The following is a 25,305-nucleotide window of genomic DNA, read 5'->3' as shown; positions in this document are numbered from 1 at the left end:
AGTAATCTCTTCAAGGATATCATTTTCTTCCATTTTCTTGTCACCTTTATCATCTCTAACTCCTTTTACAGCACTCTTTCTTCCATTCCTAAGCTTCTTCAACAACCAGGATATTTTGCCACCTTCTTGATATTTATTTTCTATATTCTTGCCAAAGTCCTCGCATGACTTTTGTTTAGCTAGTTTATTTTATTTAAAAATTTTAGTAATCTTTGATGAAATTTTTTTACAGCAAATTTATTCAGTTCGGAGTTTATCCCATCTTCTCCTGCTGATTTGCCATTTTTTTATTTTATTTAGGTTGTCCTTTAATTCTTTCATTGTTATCATATCATTTAAGGTATTTTGTAAATTTCTGGTGTAATTATTTTTGATGCCAATATTATCCGTCCAAAGATATGTAAAGTAATCCAAGAATTCTTTTACATCTATTTCACAGTTTATATTTGCAGTTTCTTTTATATCTGCATTCACGTGTTTTAATATTTTGTATGCACTGGGTCTTATTTTGTATATGTCATTTTCTAGATATGATACAAATTTTTCCCAGCTTTCTCTGTGTCTCTTTCTTTCTTTCTCTTTTCTCTTTTGGCTATTACTCGGTTTTTTTAATATTCAATTTCATCTTCTTGTTTTTTGCTACTTAACAGTCTTTTAAAAGCCAGCTTTTTATTTTCAATTATTGTTTTTATTTCGTTGTCCCATATATGTAATTTTTTATTTTTATGATATGTTTTGTGTGTTCCTAGACTTTCATATGCTGCTGATGGGATAATTTCTTTTATATTATTCCATTCTTTCTCAATATCTTCATTTTCTTGTATTTTTTCTAAGTAGTTATTAATCCTCTGTTGGTATAAATTTCTTATACTTGAATCATTTAGTAGTCCTACTTTGTAATTAGATTTTGTTTCTCTAGTTTATTTTTTTGTATTTTTTGTAGCCAGTTTGGTGGAAATCTTAGTTTTGCCTGTACTAAATAGTGATCTGTGTCAATTTCTAGCCCTCTTCTAACTTTAACATCTAGGAAGAGGTTTGCTGCTTTTTCATTTGCTATAAAGTAGTCTATTATTGATTTTTGTCCTCTTGCACACCATGTATATTTGTGTATATTTTTATGTTTCTAAAATGTATTCATTATTTTTAAATTATTATATATTGTATAATCAATGAGTCACTTTCCATTTTTGTTTACTGTTGGTTCTCCAAATTTTTGTATATTATTGTTCATTTTTTTCATTCCCATTCTGGCATTAAGATCTCTGGCTATAATTATATGGTCTGTTTTATTTAATTTTTCATATATTCCATGTAACTCTTTGTAAAAATAATCATTTTCTTCTTCTTTTCCTCTTTCAGGTTCATACACTCCAACAACTGTTAATTTTTTTTTTATTGAATTTTAATCGAACTTTTAATATTCTTTCATTCCAGCATGTATAATGAGTTATTTTTGCTTTAATTAATTTATGGATCCAAATCATTACACCAGATTTTGCATGTATTTGTTTGTCCACTCCACTATATATGATATTGTAGTTAGCTGTTTCTTTTGTTCCTTTAAGTTTCTTTTTTGTTTCTGTAATAACTGCAATTTCTATATTTTTGTCATTTAAAATTTTATCTAAATCTTCTTCTTTATGTGCTATGCTTCTAATGTTCCATGTAGCATATTTCACCACATTTTTCTTTTTCCAAAGTTTCTTAACCTTTTCCAGTTTGCAATCGTTTCCCATGTTTTCTGTCCAGTTTGGATTTCATTGAGACTTGAAAGTAATACGTGTTTCACATTTTTTATATGCCCACAATTCCAGCCTATTCAAATCATTCTATAAGTATTGCATATCAGCAGCATTTCCGATTACCCTACCTATCTTTGCATCATCAGCAAATAGCCGTATGTCTTCTGTTAAATCCTTCCCAATGTCATTAATTTAAAGTTAGAATAACAGTTGACTGTTAGAACTGATCCTTGTGGTACGAACTGATCCTTGTGGTACGCTACTAGTTACCTTAAATCTTGCAGACTGACATCCCCCACATACCACTTTTTGATATCTGTCAGTCAGACATCCTATTATCCATGCTAATATTTTATAATCCAGTCACATATTCTCTAGTTTATGGAACAGTCTTCTATGTTGTATCCTGTCAAAAGCCTGATACTACAATCTAATACTCTGTAACCTCGAGTTTTTTCTTCATATGCCTGCTTAAGGAAATTGCCTTGCAGCAGCTCTTCTCTGGAGGCTTTACTGTTATCCAATCAATGCTCAGACAATTGAAGTCACCCATGATAAGTAATTGTTTAGTACCTATTCTGTTTGTTTGACAGTGCATTTCATTGTCACTATCAGCTGATCCACCAAGCCTATAATAACACCTCACCATGTATTTGATCTTGTTAGACTTCAGCTCTCACCATATAAGTTCTTTTCGCTATACCCTTTGGTATCTATTTGGTCTAGCTACTCACTGATGAAGCCCCAAAAAAGGCTGCAACCGATTTGGGTAGTGACCTCCCACCATAATGTAATAACAGCATACATTTCCTAGGAAATGTGTTTTTACATTATGGAAAATACCAAGAATGGCGATGAGAACTTTACCACCTTTGCTGCGAGTTGCCTGAGATTGTGCTACGTACTAGGACTACTTGCATTAACTCACGCTAGTAATCACCGATACTTTTATAGTTTACTATATTCCGCATGAAACTCTCTGATTCCAATCTTTGAGTTTCTTATTTGGTTTTAAAACAATGTGGGATTTAATATCCCCTTAATAATTTAAATAATGTTTATATTGCTGAAATGAAGCCTATTGGCTCTTTATATTTAAGTAATATCCAGTCATTATCAGAATTATCCACACTTTCTGGAATCCAACATTCATTAATTGTTATTATTTTTTTTTTAGTGTCAGCGGCCCTTCTGTCTTATCAATAATAGATATCACACATAGTCTAGTATTTTGTTGTAAATCAACTTCTTTTAATATACAGAGGTATTCATTTTATTCAAGGATAGATAAATTTTTGCTATGTCTGTTGTTTTTGACGGCTAGAATAAAAATGCCCCTATACCGTTAAAAAAAAACTTTTCAACCTCAACAGATGCTAATACTGCACATGCAAGAAAAATAAATAGCTTTGTTTATCACTCAAACTAATGGAAAAACACTCCTGCAGATTATGCTGCATGCATGCATGCATCAGACATAATAACCAATTACAATGACTAGGTGCCATTGTCTCAAAAATAATACCCTGCTTTTCCTTCAGGTGATTTAAAACCACTAAAACACTAAGAATTTGACCTGCTGTGCCATCTGTACAAAGGGCTCAAAGGTGTATGTATTTGTCACCACACACCCAGGCTATTAATGCGAATGTGATGCAACGTTTAAGCATCGAAAAGTGCCTCTTCGTGAATTCGTGTACTGTGTTTAATTTTAGGAATCACATGAAGCCAGGAAACAGTTAAGAGATTCTTTAATGGGAATAAATGCAAAAATATAATATTGGTGATATTGCTATTTGGTTGATGTGCACTGCACACCTAGCACACCCAGAATATTCACCCCTGATATATATATATATATATATATATATATATAGAAACTCTTATTTTTTATAGTGAATCCTGTGGTTTGTGCATTCGAGTAATTATCAAAAAAAAAAATGCCTAAAAGTCTTCATTTTGCCATTGTAAAATAAACAGATCAATCCATATTGCATTGCCAAATATATACACATCTTGGTCTTGACTTGGGCCAGGCTCCACGTCAAGACCAAGACCAGCAGTATTGTTTAGAGATGAATCCCAATTTTCTCTAGGCATGCTCTGATCTTGAGAGAATTAGGGACATCCCTCTAATATCTGTGAAAAGGACACGCGCACACACACACACACACACACACACACACACACATATATATATATATATATATATAAACATGGAAAGTTTTCAAGTAATGCAAGGCAACTCTGCTGCCGAGGACTGTATTTTCATAAGTCTCTGGTCTTTATTTGAAGCTTTTAAGTTTATATATATATATATTCGGTTATGAAATAAGCAGGGATCTTTAATATTCTCTATTTCTGTTTATTAAAGATTATTTTATGTCACCGAAATGAAGACTTTTAAGCTCTTCTTTGATAAAACCTGAAAATAAAATTTTTGTTTTCTGTAAATTATAATAAAATACACTGGCTTCCATAAAGTAGGAACAAAGAAAAATTATGATAACTCAGAGGGAAAAGGAAAGAAAAATATAAAAGTCAGCTGTATTATATATATATAAAAAAAGTGATATTTAGTCTGGTTATCATATACAAATGAGTGGTGCTGTCATTGGTATATGGAAATGAGCCACAGCATAAAAGCTGGCATATTGGAGTGGTTTTTGTTTTAATGTCTGGAGTGAGAACAAGACATTTCATGATAGCAAATTCTTAGATATGAATTATCTAAATTCTTAGATTATTCACCTGATGAATTCAGGTGGCAAGCCATTGTAAGACTAGTGACTGTTCAAAGTCAGGCAGATTTAGCCAGATGATTGAATATGAGTCATTTTGTGGTTCCAGAGATACAGTAAAGGAAGGGCAGGAGTTACAACCCGTGGTGGACAACTGATATCTCTGATTATCTGCTTGTTGAAACAGGAGTGTTACCTCAGATCAACTACAATCTGATCTTGCATTGGCTACAGGAACATTGGTATCTGCTTATGTGCAGAAGACTTTGCAAAGGTTGTCTGTGTGCTAGACAACCAGTAGTTTGTGTGCCCCCTCTCCCCCACACCACAGGGGAGAACTTTTCAGATGTGCCAGGCTCCATATCAAGACCAAAACCAGTGGAGGTTGGTATTGTTTAGAGACAAATCCTGATTTTCTCCATAAAGTGATACCAAGCATGCTCTGATCTTGAGAGAATTAGGGATATCCCTCTAGTATCCGTGAAAAGGACACTTATCGTGGTGGTAGTGTGATGATTTGAGGAGACATCTCGTTGCATAGACAGACTGAACTGTATGCAGACACACTGATCTGTATACAGGTGCAATAGGAGACATCCTAGATGACAATAATGCTCATCTTCATCCAGCAAAACTTGTGGACCAATATCTTCAAGAAGAGATTTGTACATATGGGCTAGCATACCAGTTTCTTGACCTTAATCCTGTTGTTAGCAAGTCTAGAATACTCTAGGTAAACATTTTGCTGCTCTCAACCCCCCCCCCCCCAAAAAAAAAACATTGAGGGACTTTGGAGAGTTTTGCAGGACCAACTTTTTTACCAACTGAGCTATAGGACACCATTATAAATGGTATGAAACATTATGGTGAGCACTGTATCGCTGTGAGGAGCCTCCGTAGCTCAGTCAGTATAGATGAAGCCCTTTAGTCAGAAAAACCTGGATTCGATTCCCGTCCGTGATGTGAGGAACCTTTCTGGTCTCTTTTGATGAAAGGTGAGTTAGCTGGTTTCATATGGAGGTAGGGTTTTTTTTTCGTCCCCCAGAACAGGTAAACCAGCCCCGTGAACACATGTATCTCCAGACATAAGACACTCTGGGAGGCATAGGGATAACTACCTTATCCTTGAATTACAGTTGAGAAGTCCAAGGATAGTTGGAAGGTCGTGGGTGGTTAAGTGCCTGTTAGAACCACTGATGATGATGTACTGCTGTGAGAGGTAACCACATTCCTTATTGAGGCACTTGGACAGTCCCATTTTTATCTCTTGTTTTTAACTATAGTCTTCACATACCCATTTGTTACTGAATTAAACTATATTTACAATTTTTCTGGTTGTTTCTTTCATGTCTCATATCATACTGCTTTTCACTGAATTGCATAAAAATTCCTCGTATAGTTTGAGTTTATCATGATTTTTCTCTTTGTTCTTTAATTGGATGGTTGTGATTGTCTGTGTAAATACTAGTGGTGGTGGGGAAGTAGATGCATCTAGTGTAGATGATGTGGTAGTTGCGATTCACTGTAATTGGTGAGTTGTAGAAGAAGTGCCCTTCCTTGATGAGTCTTTGGACCCCTTGGAAGTGTCACGTAATAATAATAACAACAATAATTTATGGAAACCAGTGCATTAAAAGTAGAGCCTAGAGGCTTCAGTTTGGCATTAGTAAGATACCGTAAGGAGGATGTTATGAATCCATCCATCTATATTTTATATCCAAATGTAGATAAATTTAACAGAAGTTATGAACAGAACTTTCCTCATAAGCTCTCTGGTAAATTTCTGAGAAAGTGTGTATAGTTGACTATAAAATACAAACAGGTTTATAATATCATCCATTGTGGTATCTTATTTATCCTTCTCATAGACAGGCTTATGCTTGGTTATGCATTTCTAAATCACTTAGGGAATTGAACAACGTAGATCCGAATATAAATTAAATTACACTTTAATAAATATTTCCGATATTTCGGCAACGTCACGTTGCCATTTTCAAAAGGAACTTACAAAAGGCACGTGGATGCAGACACTACAACACAGTAACTGAGAATGAAGATATGAAGCTATTAGCTAGAAGTCCTGATGGTGCCCCCTAGCGGGCTAAGTAGGTGTTCTTGGCCGTTGGGCTGAAGGTCTGCTGATGTGTGGCTCCCAAATTTGGGGCAGTTGCATACAACCAAATTTGTTGAGGTTTTGAGAGTTTCTTAGGGTTGAGGCTGATTCCATAAATAGTCTTTCGAATTTGTATTTGCTACGGTGTATTACTGTAGCTTTCTTCCACCGTATTCTGTAGCGTGTATCCAGAGCATGGTCTGCAAGACCAGAATGGCTGTACTTGTGAAACTGGATGTAGTCCTTGTGTTCAGAAATTCTGATATTCGCTGTCCTGCCTGTTTGGCCAAAGTACGACAGTTTACAACTTCAAGGGACCTGGTATACACCAGGTAGATCTAGGGAAAGTAGTTGGTCTTTGGTGGAGCGGATAAAGGATGCCAATTTTCTGTAAGGCCTGTAACAGGAGGTAAGGTCATGTTTTTTTTAAAATTTTGGTAATTTTTTCCGAGGTGCCTCGGATGTAGGGAATGGTGATGGATTTAGAGTAATCTTTGTTGTGGAGATTTAGCTTGTAATCCAAGCTAAATTTTCTCCCAACATCTCAGCCCTATTTCAGTTCACAATGAACTCAGGCTATTTCGTTTGGCAGGGAAAATTCTACAAACAAATAGAGAGGACAGCCATGGGTTCACCACTCTCCCCGCCCTTGGCCAATTTCTTTATTGAGACCTTTGAAGAAAAAGCCTTAGTCTCTGCTCCACAAAAACCAACCATATGGCTTTGCTTCATTGATGATGTGTTCGCTATTTGGCCACATGGTTCCGAAACACTCCTCTCCTTCTTAACACACTTAAACAACCAACACTCCAGAATCAAGTTCACCCTGGAAAAAGAGGAAAACAACAGCCTCCCTTTCCTAGACACACTAGTCACCCGCCAGCCTGATGGAACCTTGGTTTTCTCAATTTATAGAAAACTCGCCCATACAGGCAGATACATTCACCAACAATCCCACCATCCCCCCATCCCCCCCCCTCACAACAATATGGAGTGGTGAAAACACTATACAACAGGGCTAAACTAATCTGTTCTAATGACATGATTTAGTTCAAACACTGAACTAAATCGCATCCTCAACACTTTCTCAGCCAATGGCTACCCCCCCCCCCCCAAAATATTAAAACCTACAAACCACAGCCCCCCTCCACAACAAAGATTACTCTAAATCCATCACCATTCCCTACATTCGAGGCACCTCGGAAAAAATTACCAAAATTTTTAAAAAACATGACCTCACCTCCTGTTACAGGCCTTACAGAAAATTGGCATCCGTTATCCGCTCCACCAAAGACCATCCACTTCCCCTAGACTTACCTGGTGTATACCAGGTCCCTTGCAGTTGTAAACCGTCGTACTTTGGCCAAACAGGCAGGACAGCGAATATCAGAATTTCTGAACACAAGGACTACATCCGGTTTCACAAGTGCAGCCATTCTGGTCTTGCAGACCATGCTCTGGATACATGCCACAGAATATGGTGGAAGAAAGCTACAGTAATACACCGTAGCAAATACAAATTCGAAAGACTATTTATGGAATCAGCCTCAGCGCTAAGAAACTCTCGAAACCTCAACAAATTTGGTTGCATGCGACTGCCCCAAATTTGGGAGGCATACATCAGCAGACCTTCAGCCCAACGGCCAAGAACACCTACTTAGCCTGCTAGAGGGCACCATCAGGACGTCTAGGAGAACGATAGCTTCATATCTTCATTCTTATTTATTCTAAATCAAAGTCTCTTTGCTCTATACTTTAATATTTGATTATGCACCTACCAAAAGTTCACTTATGATGAAATTAAATTTTTGTCATAGAATTGGTATGGTATATTTAACAGAAGGTTGTTTCTCTTTTAAGGTTTCTGTGTAATCGAGAACAAACAATTCATAACACCTATCAGACCAATGAAACCTTATCAGTGATTAATAAAAAGCGAATATATGGGCTCTTGTGTGGAGTTCATGTCCTTTAAATTGTGGAAGCCAAGGCAACTCTGATGCTGAAGGTTTTTTTTTTTCCTTCTCATAAATATTTTCATAACTTTTAGTTTCTTTCTACATGTGGCTATAAAATATGGTTGAATTCATAACATTCTCCATTTCAATATGATAAAACTAATTAAATATTTTAGGGACCATTTATTTAAAAAACAATACAGCATAAAAATTATAATAAATATTGAGCTTATTTCAAATAACAAAATAAATATATTAATGCAACTTTTGTTTTAAATTGTGAAATATAGAGAATAATTATGGATTTATGAATCAAAATAAATTCATGATATAATGTAGGAAAAGAAATTTTTTGGTGTTTTTAGGAGAAGCATATATATTCTTTTGTCATAAATATTTAACCTTCTGAAAAAAAAATCATTTCAGTGAATACACTGCTGTTGAGAGAAATTTTCTCTGAGAAATTGTATTGCAGAATAAGTCTGTTCATTATTTATTTTATTTTATTTTTTATTTTTGAACAATTGAGTTTGGTCTGTTATGCAATGCAATAATTTCAGCCATAGCATAATGCACGGATTGTGTCTGTTTGTCATCTACATCCCTTATTATTATTTTTTAAATTATTTGTTAGATAGCATTTATTATTTTGGTGGATTTACTTTTGATTCTGACTGTTTACTTGTTCATGCATCGTGGATCGATATTACAGTTTCATTTTGTTTTACAAATTCATTGTTATGCTTGCGTTTTTCACATGATTAATCATAGATGTGTGCTTCCTTTTTCCTGTGTCATCCAGATGTTTTATTGTTTGCATATGGTCGCTGCTATAAGAAGGGGAGTGCCAGTAATGGTGTGGAAGACATGCATCAGCAGATTAGTATGAGTGCAAGCCAAGTACAGGTATCCCTTGATTAACGGGGTTAATTAATCCCTCGATGTTACCGCGTATATCAAAATCGCGTTAATCAAATCAAATAATCAATCGTAAAAATTACAATTCGTCCATGATCGATTACAGTATTAATAATTCGTTTTATATGGTACTCTTTTAGGAAAGATAAAAAATGAATGCCAAGTAAATGTTTAATAAATACTTGTACCTACATTATTCACTGCAATTTTTTTTATCAAAAGAAGTTATTGAGAGTCATTTGAACAGTTTTAGTTTTTTTCATATCGCATAAATTCTAAGATAACAAGCAAAATAACTCTCCAGACCTTGGCAAACAAGCAATGAAACAAAGAAAAAACACTGCAAATATAATGCATGATGGTACAAATTAAGTTAATATTGAATCCAACATTATTTCATAGCCGAATATAGAAACTACAAGAGTTTCGTGCCGAATATATAGAAACTAAAATTTTCAGCAGATGTAAGCATAAGCAACCTTATGGGCAACTCGTAGTAAAGGTGGAGAAAGCTCCAGATCAATTTCCTTAGTATTTTCCATAATGTAAAGCAAATCTCCTAGAGGACATGTATGATAAATAAGCCTTTGGCTCTCTGTTTCAGTAGTACATGATGGTTTATTTAATTTCAGTTACAATCTAGAAATTATTGAACAAAGAATAAAAAAAAAAAACCATACTATATTGACATTGGAGGTCGTAGTATCTCTCAGATACAATTTACTGTCAAATATCACAAACCTTTACATAACATGTGTTAAACTAAAATGACAGCAAAAAACAGTGCGGAATATCACTCGAATGAATGAATGCACAGCTACTCATGACCTCCAAGCTATACACTGAATTGTGTAAGAATATTTATATTAAACATTTTGCATGTATCTGTCAGATCAGCTGTGAGCTCCGCAGGGTTAAAGGCGTGTTAATCAAAACTCTTGCCACGTGTATCTAGGGATTGCCGCAATTAATTTTGTCACGTTAAGCAAGGGATACCTGTAATTATTTTGGGTGACTTCAACCTTGGAGACATAAATTGGGAGGAGGAAAGATCACATCGTAGGAAGGAAATGGAATTTTTACACTTACTGAGGCATAATTACTTGAAGCAGAATGTGACGGAGGGGACTTATGGTATGAGAATGTTGGATCTTGTTATAGTATCAGAAGACCTGTTCTTAACTAAGGTAGCCATTGCCTCTATTTGGGGAAAGTAATCGTGTGACTTTGTTTGGGAGGTAAAAAAACATGCTGAGATGTCCCTCTGCAGGGGAAAATTCCAGTTAAGAAAGGATATGTGCGAAACTACAAGGCAAGTAATTATGATAACATAGGAGGTAGCTTGAAGCAATACCATAGCATAATGATCTGCAAGGGAAGGATGTTCACCGTGCATGGTGGGGGATAGTCAAGGAGTAGCTGGAGGAATCAATTTCACACTGTATACCCAAAATCAGGAGGGGAAAATGGGTGAGAGTGAGTTGGATGAATAATATCATTAAGCATGATCTGCAAAAAAAAAATGTTGTGGAGGGTACCAGCTAACTCATGAACAGCACAAGGATCATGCAAAAAAAAGTGACCAGCATGGTAAAGAAGGCACATATGAAAAGAAATTAGATGAAGATGAATAGGCAAAAAGAAATCTGAAAGAGTTTTTTTTTTTTTTTTTTTTGTTATGTGGCAAGCAGGAGGAGGAAAGACTGGAAGGCTTTAACTAGTGCAGATGGTAGCGGGGTAACAGAGGCAAATGAAATTGTTGTGAGAACAGAGGTTGACGAATTGGAGTTACTTAGGATATTGTAGAATCTGAATGCAAATACAACATGGACCAATCAGTATCTCAGGAATGGTGATAAAAGTACTGGAAAAGTTGGTCAAAAAGAGAATTCAGGAATTGGTAGATAAGAATATCATACGCTGTGAGGAGCAGCATGGTTTTGTGAAGGGTAGGTCATTCCTTAGTAATCTATTAGTTTTTTATAATAGCATGACAGCTGAGTTGGATAAAGGGGAATGGCTACATGATGATACTGCTGCATTTTAGAAAAGTGTTTGAGACAGGATACCACATGGAACTCTATTATGCATATGCAAACTGCAATAAATGGAGATGGATAGGAAACTGGTGATATTGATAAAATGGCAGCTAATGGATAGATACCAAAAAATAGTATATAGAGAAGGGGAATCCAGGAGAAGGCAAGTGACTAGCAGTGTGCTGCGGGGCTCTGTGCTTGGACCACTGCTGTTTAATTTGCACATAAATGATATAGGAAATAATTTGAAGGGAGATTCAGTTCTTTCCTGGTGATGCAAAGTGTTGGGTAGGGTAATAGACAATCAAGGTGATGTAGATAGTTTGCAGGATGATTACAATAGGCTAACAGCATGGGCAAAATATAATGGATGTCAATTTAATGTGAGAAAAGTGTAAACTTATGTGTTTTGGGATACAAAGATTACAAGCTGTATACCATATTGAGGGAACTGTACTCCAGGAAATTGATGAAGCCAGGGATTTGAAGGTAGAGTAGATAGAGAGTTAAAGTTTAGAGGACATAATGCTAAAGTAGCTTATAGCATTGCTTTCTTATTGAAGAACATACTAACAAACTGGGATAAGAGAGTTATAAAGTCCTGAAATGACTGCATCTGAATTACTGTGCTTAGGTCTGTTCATCTGGGTTTCTTTGGGATGAGGAAGTGGTGAATTGGATCCAGAGGTGAGTGATTAAGATGGTGAGTGGTCTGTGGAATGCTCCCTATGAGGATAGATTGAGGGTTTGTGGATTGCAAAAGTTGATTGACAGGCCAAATGGGGGGGGGGGATATGATAGAAACATTTAAGATACCTAAAGGATTTCATAGGATTGATGTGGGGGAAATGTTTCAGTACTTGACTAGAGGGAGCAAAACAAGAGGTTATCCTGAAATTTGCATAAGAGTGTGGTTAGCAAAGGCATGAAAACTAGATTTTTTGCTTGGAGATTAGTGAATGAATGGAATGGGTTGCCTGAATCAGTTGGAAGTGCTTTGTCTGTTAATGGTTTTAAGGAGAGGTACGATAGATATTGCATTGATTGTTTGAGTCTCCATGATGAGTCTTAGGACTCCATGAAGGTGCCCATGCAATAATAATATTTTACATTTTGTAAATTTTGAATCTTCACATAAATCATGAAGCTTTCAAATATTGCTTTTTATTATTATTATTTATGGGCAAAACTGTCTCTTTCAATATTTTAAGACTAATATAAATAACTTTCAAGATTGCATAATATGAACTAAAATAAAAACACCAAAGAAAGTGCCTAATAGCAAATGTAGAAAGCCTTTGTATTAAGTGGCAGATGATAAGCTGAGCTTTTCCTGATTCATTACATTTGTTATGATGCACATAACAGGAATTTTTCTGTTTCAGCTGGCTGCATACTAAATCTTTCTACTGATTTAGTTGATGTTGAATATTTGAAAAAGATGCCAAATCAGCTGAATACTGAAGAAAAAATGAATATTTGGTTCATCCTTATTTTGTACTATACTTGGCTGTCTGCTGTTGGTTACTAATGAAGTAATTAAATTATTCTCATCATGATTTATCACTAAAAAGGATTTGGGAGATTCTTATCTTAAGCCATTATATATATATATATATGTATTTTTTTTTTTTGCTTAGCCATTCTCCTAGAAAGTTATTTATTGTGGCTTGTTTTGTATGATTTATTTTACTCTTTCTTTTAAGGTTACATGGTGGTCAGCATTCATATTTACAAATTTAGGGACACAAAACACGTGTTGAAATGATTATTTTACTAATTATTAATAAAATAACACTTGACGTTTCGACCCCTGTATTGAGGTCATCATCAGAAGGATACATGTGTATGGGGAACCAGGCTACATGCAAGAGCATGTAGTTTGATTTACCTCTATAAAGGTAAATTAAAGCTACACTGTTAATTAATCTGTTTCTTAGCCTGACCTCTAGTGATAATTAAATAAGATAAAATAAAAAAAATTAAATAAATAAATAAAAAAAATTAAATAAATAAATAAAAATAAAATTAAAAATTTTTTTTAAATTAATAAATAAAAAACTACCATAAACTCTACTAAAGTCCTCATGTACTAAGATTCTTCTGGATTTGTACAGTTGAGATTGTTATACTACGATTTTCTTCAGGACTTGTACAGTTCAAATTGCTATGGAATGTTTAGAAAGAAAAAAAAAACCTTCACCAAGTCTTCTTGTAGGGATTTTTCTTTGGCTTGTTCTGGTTGCTGTAAAGGTTGCAAATGAGTCATCCACATTCTTGGAATGCTTAGACCATCATTTTTGTTCAAATTTGGATTATGTTTGAGCATTTCACATGCTTCTTTAAATTTCCTCTCAAACCAGGTTTTGGTGTGGTGTAGGGACTTGGTATATTTCCAATCAATTCTGTGGTATGTTTAGGGTACTTTGTCAGAAAGGCTGGTTTTTCAAAAATGGAGGTATTTAATGTGTTGTGTTCGTCCTTCCTAATTGGGATGGTTTGCCCTGTTTCCCCTATGTATTTTGTGTCTTGTGTCCATAAATTTGTAAATATGAATGATTTATTTTAGTTTCTCTATTATGTTGTACTTGTCTTAAACTGTAGCCAACTTATAAAATGTGCTGACTTGTTTGAATGCTTTTCACGCTGAAAATGGATTGTTAGTTTCTATCACACGATTCTTTAATTATTATTAAAGAATTGTTTCAACTGTATATATTTAATTATGTATTTGCTGAATTAGTTTTGCAGATTCCTTTAAAAGATCACTTGGGTAAATTAAATATTGTTATTTTCCTAAGCAAATATTTACATCTCTGTGTAGCATAATATATATCTATAAGTTATACAGTCATAGTTATGCATTTTAATCTCTGAAGTCATTCATTTTTTCATATATGTGAAATATTATGTGAAAATTATTTCATAAAGCAATTAAAGTCTTTTTGAAATCTTTTATACTTGAAATGATTTTTTTCCCTTCCCACCTAGGTAGCATCACATAATCCACAAATTATGAAACAGAGGTTGCTAGAAGAAGTAGAAAAAGAATACAAGGAGTTTTGCGAACGCTTAGAATCAGAAGTCGACCACTATCGTGAACTGTATAATCAACTTCATTATGATCATACTGTTATTAAGTGTCAGCAACAATATGCAGAAACAGAGAACAAGCGTATGATGGAAGAGTTGAAACTTAAATATGATGCTGAGGTATAATTATTATTGTAGTTGTATTTCTTATGTTCATTAAGGCAGTACGTTACGAGAAATAATCAGTAGACCTTTTATTCTTAGAATTGAAATTTTTTCTTTTTTCTTAGATTTTTAAATTAAAAAAAATAGGGGGATAAAGCAACTATAGACATTATTCTTGAGTAGCATCAAGATAAGTGGCACACATCATGAATAAAACTTCTAAGAAGTCTAATATTATGTTGGTTACATTGGTTCAGACCGATGTTCACACCACCTTGATATCAAGTAGGCCACCAAAGTTCAACTTTGGTGGCCTACTTGATCTACAGAAATCAGATTCATCCAATTTTTTTACACTTTTATTTTGGTAATTCTGTTGGTAACCTTAGATATATTCCCAACTGATGTTTTTTTATATCTATATATATCTGCCCCTTACATACGAAACGTTGCAAGACCTTTAGCACATCAGTGCCACGTGTAGCAAGAGGGTAAGAAGAAGGAACCTGTTCGCAATTTTTTTGAACAGCTGAAGGTTATATTCTTTAGGGAAAGCTGTTCCACAGAACAGAAGTAGATGGCATGAAATTAGAGGCTGAGGATATAAGTTGAGAAGTTGGTTCAGCAATTTCAAGGTGGACTGTAAATGGGGTTTTTATGATTTTGCAGTGGAGAGATAATAATGGGCAGTTGAGCCAAGCATTGTCCATGGAAATATCTTTAGAACAGGCATAAGGCAGAAACTGAATGTCTGTAGAAGCAGTGTGTTTGTTGAGGGAGAGGGTGTATTTTTATTCTTACTTACTGTCTCGCACTCTCAGTGGTTAAACTCTGAAAATAAAAAGAAAATGCCTGAAACTAAATTACAACTCAAACTTGCACACAAATTCATATCCTAGGATATATAAACATCTTATCTTCTAAATGAGCCCACTAACTGTTTACCCATGAAGAAAAAGTAAGTCTTCAAACACTATATAATCAAAATGAAAATCTTTAATATGCAAATAGAAGACATATATATACAACATCAAATCAACTACTTAACTATGTAAGTGCTATTGTATTCATCACATCACAACTCCAAACAACATTAAAAACACTTTAATTACATGGCTTCCCTTCAGTTTTCATAAGGCAATGGTTATCATCTATATGGACAAAACGTTTTGAATTTCAGTTTCTTGCTTCCAACAGGAACTTATTCATTCTTGACCAACATAAAAACTGCTTCCTGTATAACAACAACATAAGTGAAATTCTTTTTTTTGCATCTTAAAATCACAAAACACTGAAGAAAGCATATATTGTCTTCATCCAATGCACTTCAGCAACTTCACTTTCTATATGAAAGTAACAACAAACCAGAGGTTGAAATAAATATCTGAAGAGTGAATCCCTTTTTGATCCTCAGACAAATATTCCAGAGTGGAAAGATATATTTTTATCCTACTCACCAGAAGTTGAAATAAACATCTGAAGAGCAAATCCTTTTTGATCCTATGACAAATATTCCAGAGTGGAAATCGACAAGGGTGGTCTGAAAAGTTCTCGGCCTCGACCATAGATGGCAACACTATCTCCAAGATTTTTTTTTTCTAAGTTGGTAAATCTGTTATAAGCATCCATGTGATATTGCAAGTCATTCTATAAAGTAGTTTGATTTATACCGCTGTCTGAAACAGAAGTATTGTCTGTATCCCTTGAAATGGATGAAATTGAGCATCATGTGGTTATAAAATTCTTTGTAAAAGAAGGTTTAACGCCAAAAGAAATTCATTCGAAGTTCATAAAAGTTTATGGGCACTCTTCTCCTTCGTTTTCGACAATTAAGAAATGGGCTGCTGAGTTTAAATGGCCTTACCAGCCTCGGAAGATGATCCACGTGAAGGATGTCCAAAGAGTGTAATCTTCAACAGAAATCATTGATCAAGTGCACGATATGGTATTGGATGACCGGCGAATCAAAGTGCGTGAAATTGCTAAGACTATAGGCATTTCAAAAGAATGTGTAGGATATATATTGCATGAAGAATTGCAAATGAAAAAGCTTTGTGCAAGATGGGTGTCACGCTTGCTCACAGCAGATCAAAACACACTCATATGAAAATCTCTGAACAGTGCTTGGAGCATTTTAAGAAGAATAAAACTGATTTTGTGTGTCGATTTATTACAATGGATGAAACTTGGATTCACCATTACACACCAGAATCCAAACAACAGTTAAAACAGTGGACAGAAGCCAGTTCTTCAACAGCAAAGAAGAAGACAAAGTCGGTTCCATCAACAAGAAAGGTCATGGCATTGGTATTTTGGGATGCTAAAGGCATTTTGTTTATTAATTATCTTGAAAAGGGTAAAACAATAACCGGGGAATATTATTCCGATCTTTTAACCAGACTGGTCGAAAAAATTCCTGAGAAAAGACCCGGTTTGCAGAAGGAAAAATCATCTTTCATTGGGACAATGTTTTGGCAATGGGAAAATTAAGGGATTTAAATTAAACATATTTGGTCATTTTATAATTAAAATATAAACTTATTTATTACTGACCATTTATAAAACAGACTTACATTAGAGCCTACCAGTTTCACCAGCAAACTGTCTGGCTTTTTTTATTTTATTTTTTATTTTTATGTTACTTTCAATTTGCATTTACTAGTTTTTATGTCTCCATAAATGCCTTGAAAAATCCAGACAGTTTGCTGACAAAACTGGTAGGCTCTAATGTAAGTTTGTTTTGTAAATGGTCAGTAATAAATAAGTTTGTATTTTAAAATTAAGGGATCTGCACTACGAATTGTTGGAACATCCACCCTATTCCCCAGATTTGGCTCCCCCGACTTCTATCTCTTCCCAAAACTAAAACTCTTCCTCACTGGTCAGCATTTTTCTTTGAATCAAGAGATGATTGCAGCTGTAGAGGGGTGTTTTGCAGAAATGATTGTGAGACATACAAAAATATTTTGGGAAAATTTGGAGAAAAGAGCAAAGCCAATAATAATGGCAAATATCTGTTGGATTTCTGCTCAGAACATGGACTGGTTATTACTAACACCATGTTCCAACATAAAAATGTGCACAAATTCACATGGAGAGAAGAGGCAAGGAATAAGAAAATTCTCATTGACTATGTTATTGTTGATAGTGATGTTTTCTCCCTGGTGCAGGACACCAGAGTATACAGAGGATTTGAAATTGGAAGTGATCACTATTTAGTCCTGAGCAGGATAAAATTGAATTTCATACTGAAGAGAATAACATGTAAGAAAGTTTTAAAGTGAATAAAAGTTCAGCAGCTCTCAGATGTGAACTGTAGACTAAAATACACAAAGATTATTGAAGAAAAAAATGAAAGAGTTTGAGAACAGGAACCAAACCTTGGAGATTCAGTGGCAAACCTTGAAGAAAACTCTGATTGATTCAGCCAAAGAGGCATGTGGTGAGGTTGTCACCACATGCCTCTAGGATTTTCAAGGATAGAAAAATCAGAACTCCATGGTGGACACAGGAAGATAAAGAGGCAGTGAAGGAAAAGAAGAAAGCATATCAAAAGTTCCTGTCAAATGAGTCAGCTTGTGCTCTTCGAGAATACAGAGACAAATGCAAGAATCCTAAACACTGTGTAAAACTAGCTAAACAAAAGTCATGGGAGGACTTTGGCAAGAATATAGAAAATAAATATCAAGAAGGTGGCAAAATATTCTGGAGGTTGTTGAAGAAGCTTAGGAATGGAGGAAAGAGTACTGTAAAAGGAGTTAGAGATGATAAAGGTGACATGAAAACGGGAGAAAAAGATATCCTTGAAGTATGGAGTAATTACTTTGAATAACTGCTAAATGAAACAAACAGTGATGACAGCAGAGTGGTAAAAAACATTGACCAGGCATGCAGTCAGGAATACATATCCATACTTGAAGTAGAAAAAGCCATCAAAGGCTTGAAATGTGGAAAGGCAGCAGGAGTAGATGATATTCGACCAGAAATGCTATAGTATGGTGGTATAAAAGTCTTACAGTGGCTGCACTGCATAGTTCAGTAAGCCTGGACAGAAGGACGAATTCCCGATGAATGGAGTAGAGCTCTCATAGTACCCATATATAAAAAGGGAAATAAAACTGAATGTGAGAATTACAGAGGTAATTCCCTACTGAGTGTTCCTGGCAAGATCTATGCAAGTATACTTGAGAAACAGTTGAGAAGAATTGTGGAAGAAAAACTTGGTGAAGAACAAGATGGATTCAGGCCAAGTAGAGGCCTGTCAGGATCAGATCTTCACTTTACGACAGATAGTTGAAAAATCATTGAAATATAACAAAGATCTGTATTTAAGTTTTGTTGATCCGTAAAAGGCATATGACAAGGTGCCAAGAGAGAAGCTATTCAATACGCTACAGTTATATGGTGTCAATGGGACATTATATCAAGCAGTACTTAGTCTTTATTTGAGTTGTAAGTCAGCAGCTAGAATTGAAGGAAGTACAGGAAGATGGTTTAATGTTAAATCTGGTGTAAGACAAGGATGTACGTTATCCCCTCTGTTATTCATTATCTATATGGATCACATTATGAAGGAAAGTGGTATTAAACATGATATTAAAATTGGGGATGTTAATGTCAGCTCTTTGCTTTATGTGGATGATGTTATACTTCTAAATAAATCCGCTACAAGTCTGCAAGATTCTCTGACTAAATTGAAAAGCTGTTGTACTAGATATGGTATGAAGGTCAGCAATAAAAAGACAAAGACAATGAAAATAGGCAGAATCATTGAAAACATCAACTGTGTTGTGAATGGAGAACCTGTGGAACAAGTAAAACATTTCAGCTACTTAGGCACGATTTTTACTGAAGATGGTAAATTCAATATAGAAATAGACAACATAATCAGCAAAGCTGGTATGGTGGGAAGTCAATTGAATAAATTCATATGGAATAAGCGAGAAATTAGTCAGACCACTAAATTAGCTGTATACAAGACAGTGTTCAAACCAGTTTTAACTTATGGATCTGAGAGCTAGGTCAGAAGTAAAACACTTGACCAAAGACTAGAGATCGCAGATATGAGAGTCCTGAGAAAGATTATAGGCGTGAACAGATGGCATCAATGGCAATATCATATTAAAAACGAGGATATTAGGAAAGAACTTTACATTGTCAGCATCCAGGAATGTGTTAGCAGAGCTAATCTCAGGTAGTATGGTTACTTAAACAGAATGGGCGAGGAAAGATTAGTAAAACAAGCGTTCTCTGCCAGGTTGGCAGCAAAATGACCCAGAGGAAGTCCAAGATATAGGTGGATTGATATGGTACAAAGTGCCTTGGATGATAGAAATATAAGATCCGATAATGTTGAAGTCTTGACAAGTAACAGACTGATTTGGAGGAAAATTGTAGATAGGAAGTTAGTAATGATGTAATTTTTTTCATATAGTACTATTATATCCTGTACACCCCTTGAGGGTACATGGCAGGAATTTGATGATGATGACTGAGAACCACTGCAGAGACAGGATAATGGTTCTGGAGCATCGTAGGAATAAATGTATTAGTCTTAAGGGAGGTTATGTTGAAAAATAAAACTTAATGCTAAAATCCTGATATATATAATGCTAAAATCCTGATATATATATATATATATATATATATATATATATCAGGTTTTTAGCAATGAGTTTTGAAAGGATATAAAAGATAATTGCTAATTGAATCAAGCATATATTCTCCATTTGAATCAATAATACTCGCTCTTTGAATGTTGTGGAAGCTTTGTAATGTCATTTCTATAGAATTCAGAAGGTTTGGAGGCAAAGAAGTCACACAGGCTTAATTTCAGTCTCTAATGTATTGTATTTTTTTTCATTCATGAAATGTTGCAAAATTCGAAATCAGTAGTAATCTGAAGGTGTAAGATCAGAAGAATATGGAGGATGTGGAAGCTTTTCCCAGCCGAGTTACTCAATCTTGATACAGGTGATTCTTGCACTATGAGGGTATGTGTTATCATAGTGAAAACAACACCCTTTTGATTGGCAAGAGAACTCTTCTTTTCTTTCAGTTTCAAGTTGTTCACAGTATACTTCAGCTGTAATTGTTTGGTTCTGTGGAAAGAGTTCAAAGTGTATATATATGGCTGGTATTATATACCAGCCATATCCTACTAAATGCTTAACAAAACCTTCTGAGGGTGAAGTTCTTGTTTTGGCTGAGATTTAGCCTCTTCCTCTGAACAGGCTAAACCCACTGCTTGTAGCACTAACATTCTTGTAAAGTATCCACTTTTCATCACCAGTGACTAAACTACTCAAAAATGGAGATTGAACATCTCGAGACTGAAGAGCAATGCAGATGCTGACTTACACTCACACATTAGTTTGTAATGAACCCACTTGCTGAGCTTAGACACTATTCCAAGTTCTTTCAAATGGTGATGAATGGTCGATGATGATGAAGTAAGATCTTTTGCTAAATCTTCAACAGTTGTATTAGCATTTCTTGCAATAGTGGCTTCCAGCATATCATTATCAAGAAAGACAGGGTGCCTAGAGTGAGGGATCTTTCAAGTTAAAGTCTTCCTGTCGAAATTTTTGGAACTATCGCTGGCACTTTTGCACATTCAAAACGTTATCGCCATACACTTCTTGCACATTTTTTACAGTGTTAGCAGCATTCTTGCCTTTTTTGAACTCATAAAGCATGATGTGCTCTTTAATGACCTCCACAGTAATAAAGAGTTATTTAAACAATATCTTGTGTATGATGTTGTTGCAAAATGGAATTCTCTAGAATGAGGCTGTCTCAACTTAGCAGTAGTTATAAAGCTTTAAACATTCATGTGTAAAGACATGTTTGAACTAGTATAGTGTAAAAAAATGACATTACTTTTGGGATGAGCTTATATATAATTTACATGTGTATTGTGCGCCCACACTTCGTGGAGCTGACCTTGGCTTTGTGCCAAGAATAGTCAATTCATGCTGAAGGGGAGAAAGAAATAAAGCATGTACGAATTGGTCACCAGCACGTGAAATCATGTGCTTCATACGTAAAATTTCCAACTGTTGTACAAGCAAATAGTTACCACTTTAAGAACTAGAATTTTCATAAAAGAAAAGATAATTTTCCAACATATAATAATAAACAATCATCCCATGAAACGTATTGACTACCCTAATATCGGAATGGATTCTCCTTCTTTTGACATGCACAAAAGTGTTGAAGGGATGAGCTTATACAGAGATGCAGGGGTCTTGCATCTCTGTGTATGTGTGTACATACACACACACAATAATGGAGCATTATTTTCTGAGAGTGAAATTTTTTGCTACGACCTGGAAATATATCTTCAGAGGAACAAATAAATTGTTCCAATCCAGATAGCTATTCGGATAGAAAAAAAATTCAGAATAAAAAAAAAAAAAAAAAAAAAAAAAAAAAAAAAAAAAAAATTGAATTGTTCTAAGAGGAATGTTTGCTTTTGCTTCAAAACCATTTCAATCCCCGCAACATACTCCACTGTATAAAATACTAAAAACCATGTCGTTTTATCACTAGCTATCTGGATAGATAAAAAAATTCACGATAAAAAAAAAATCTATCTGGGATTGTTAATTCATATGATTCAAGAAAAAAAAAAGTTCCTTTTGAATTGTTCTAAAAGGAACATTTATTACACAAAAACAGGAACAGATATTATACAAAAGGATTGAGTTGGGTTGGATCTGCAAGAGAGGGATCATTAATTAATTCTAGGAGTGAGCATTGTAGTTAGGGGCACACTGCTGCTTGTTTCTAATTGCAATGCAAGCCTTTGCAATATTAAAATGAAAAGCCTCTACAGCACTAAGCCGTTATCACTTTGTCAAAATAATTTCACTTCAGTCCTGGCTGCCTTTACCCCATTTCTCTGACCATTAATACAAGAGATATTTCCTTTTTACAGTGGATATTATGGAATCTCCCATAGTATTTCTTCTTTTCAAGATAGCTGCTGTTCTCATGATCAGATGGGTATTGATTCTCCTCCAATCTCTTCATAGACAACTTAATTATCTCCTATTGTACAGGATTCCACATGGAATTCTAATCAGTAAATTGCAGCATATGGGAATGGACATAGGGTTGGTGAGATGGATAGGAGGGTGGTTGATGGAGAGATATCAGAGAGTGGTTTACTCGGGAGTAGAGTCCACAAGACGGCCTGTGACTAGTGGTGTGCCACAAGGATCTGTTCTTGGACCACTGCTGTTTAATTTGTTCATAAATGATATAGGAAATGATCTGAGAGGAACAATTCATTTGTTTGCGGATGATGCGAAGTTGGGTAGGGCAATAGTGAATGCAGATGACGTCAAAATTTTGCAGGATGATTTGGATAGATTGGAGGTCTGGGCTAAGGAGAATGGATGTCAGTTTAATGTGGCAAAATGTAAGGTTATGCATTTTGGGGTGAAAAGATTGGCGGCAGTTTACTGCATTGGTGGAACCGTGCTCCAGGAAATTGATGAGGCACGAGATTTAGGAGTGTTGGTAGATAAGGAATTGAAATTTAGGGGACACATTGCAAAAGTGACCAAAACAGCTCATCAAATCACTTGGTTGCTGAAGAATACGATGACAAGCAGAGACAAGCAGGTTATTGTTCCTCTGTATCGAGCCTTGATAAGACCCCATCTAGACTACTGTGCTCAGATTTGGTCACCTAGGTTTCTTCTTGATGGGGAGGAGGTGGAGAGGATCCAGAGGCGAGTGACCAAGATGATAGCAGGTCTGTGGAATGAACCGTATGAGAACAGGTTGAGGATTTGTGGGTTGCAAAAATTGGTTGATAGGTGGAGGAGGGCAGATATGATTGAGACATTCAAATTACTGAAGGGTTTCTATAAAATTAATTCAGAAGATATTTTTGAGAACAGGGCTGGTTGTGGGAGGACTAGGGGACATCCATGGAAACTGGGCAAAAGTGTGGTTAGTAAAGGTGTTAGAGCTGGGTTCTTTACTTTTAGAGTAGTGAATGAGTGGAATGCGCTCCCTGAGTCTGTGGTGGATGCTGTGACAGTGAATGAGTTTAAGGCGAGGTATGATAGATACTGTATGAATGTCAAATAGTTGTGATGAATATGATTTGGGGCCTCCCTCGATGAGTCCAATGACTCCCTGGAGTTGCCCGTAATAATAATAGTAATAATTGTACCAGAAACTCCTTTTTATAGGAAAATATCATGGCTGACATCTGTAATCTTTTCTGGATAAAAACACACATCCATAGCATCCTCAACTTTTTCAGACTGTGTACCTTATAACTTTAAGATGTTATAACTTTTCCCTGTACATTTGTAAAGATGCTCATCCAAAACTATTCTCAAAATTCTTGATGTTATGCAGAAGAGGACAGTTCAGCTAACTGATGAAACCTCATATCTCTCTCACTCATTCTCTCCTGGATGATCTGTTTCTGCCTTATGCCTTTTCTGTATATATGTTTCATGGATGTTTGTTCTGTTGGATTTCTGTTATTCCTCCACTTTCCTCGCTAAACCCACTATCAAAATGCAAGCAGCTGCTAATCACATACAAGATATTGCAGACTGTAAAGATGAGAATAACAGAATTAGTTCAATCATATATGACAGACCATTGAGTTTAACAAATAAGGGAAAGACGAGATATATCCTCCATCGTAGCATCAGTAATGTTGTATATTTTGGCTAGAAAGACTTGAATTTAGAACATGAAGAACCTCTAAAGCATAAACACACAATCAACAAATATAGAAACCATGTCAAGGGGAATATTAACTGTCCTGTCATTTACAAAATGATGGTACAACATGAGAAAATTTCATGCTGGCTATGGCGTCGCCTGGTTAAACAAGGCCTCCCGTTGTTTTCACCAGGGAACCAGGGCGAACAGCGAAAAGTCAGCAACTGGAACAAATCTGAAAACACACCCCAACTCAACATCACCAGAGTTAAAGATCGGTACTTTCAACATAAGATGCCTGAATGGCAAAGAAATGGAGCTAGCAGAGGAATTAGATAAGTACCAGATCGACATAATAGGGTTGACTGAAATAAAAAAGACAAAAACTGGTGAGATCTTTCTGAGCAATATAAATACAAAATGTTATATTCAGGCAATGACAATCAAGGAAAAGAAGGAGTAGCCATAGTATTCAACACAAAATACTAGGCTCATCTTCTTGAATGGCAGGCAGTATCAAGTAGAGTGATTTGGGCAAATATGAGAATGGGGAACTGGACAATGAGACTTATTTGTGCCTATGGTCCCACAGAAGGTTCTACTAAGATAGAAGGGGAGGAATTTTTTGACGCTTTAGAAAAAGCAACTGACACAGTGAAAAAGGAAAAGTTGGTCCTTGTTGGGATCTAAATAGCAGAGTAGGAAATGATTGTCAGACATACAAAAATATTTTGGGAAATTTTGTAGAAAAGAGCAAAACTAATAATAATGGCAAATATCTGTTGGATTTCTGCTCAGGACATGGACAGGTTATTACTAACACAATGTTCCAACATAAAAATGTGCACAAATTCACATGGAGAGAAGAAGCAAGGAATAAGAAAGTCCTCTGTA

At 35.3% G+C, this 25,305-nt stretch overlaps 1 protein-coding gene across 6 annotated transcripts in view; it reads left to right on the top strand.

Moving 5' to 3' along the window:
- The window catches only part of LOC150108406 (centrosomal protein of 83 kDa-like), a 300,734-nt gene that overhangs the window by 47,724 nt on the left and 227,705 nt on the right, over positions 1-25,305 (top strand). For 5 of the 6 annotated variants that reach the window (XR_016548132.1, XM_090390751.1, XM_090390750.1 and 2 more), the window contains exon 4: positions 14,503-14,724. Coding sequence is in view for 5 of the 6 variants with exons in the window: in XM_090390751.1 (XP_090246877.1) it covers positions 14,503-14,724 (222 nt within the window). In the remaining variant the exon portion in view is untranslated. Of the gene's footprint in view, positions 1-8,529; positions 8,605-14,502; positions 14,725-25,305 lie in introns of those variants that run through there. The other variant, XM_090390752.1, reaches the window with a different exon arrangement.

Source organism: Typopeltis vanoorti, chromosome 3 (genome assembly GCF_054136105.1).
Source record: "Typopeltis vanoorti isolate ZY-2024b chromosome 3, IOZ_Tvanoo_1.0, whole genome shotgun sequence".
Lineage (NCBI taxonomy): Eukaryota > Metazoa > Arthropoda > Arachnida > Uropygi > Thelyphonidae > Typopeltis > Typopeltis vanoorti.
This window is presented reverse-complemented; position numbering and strand designations above follow the sequence as displayed.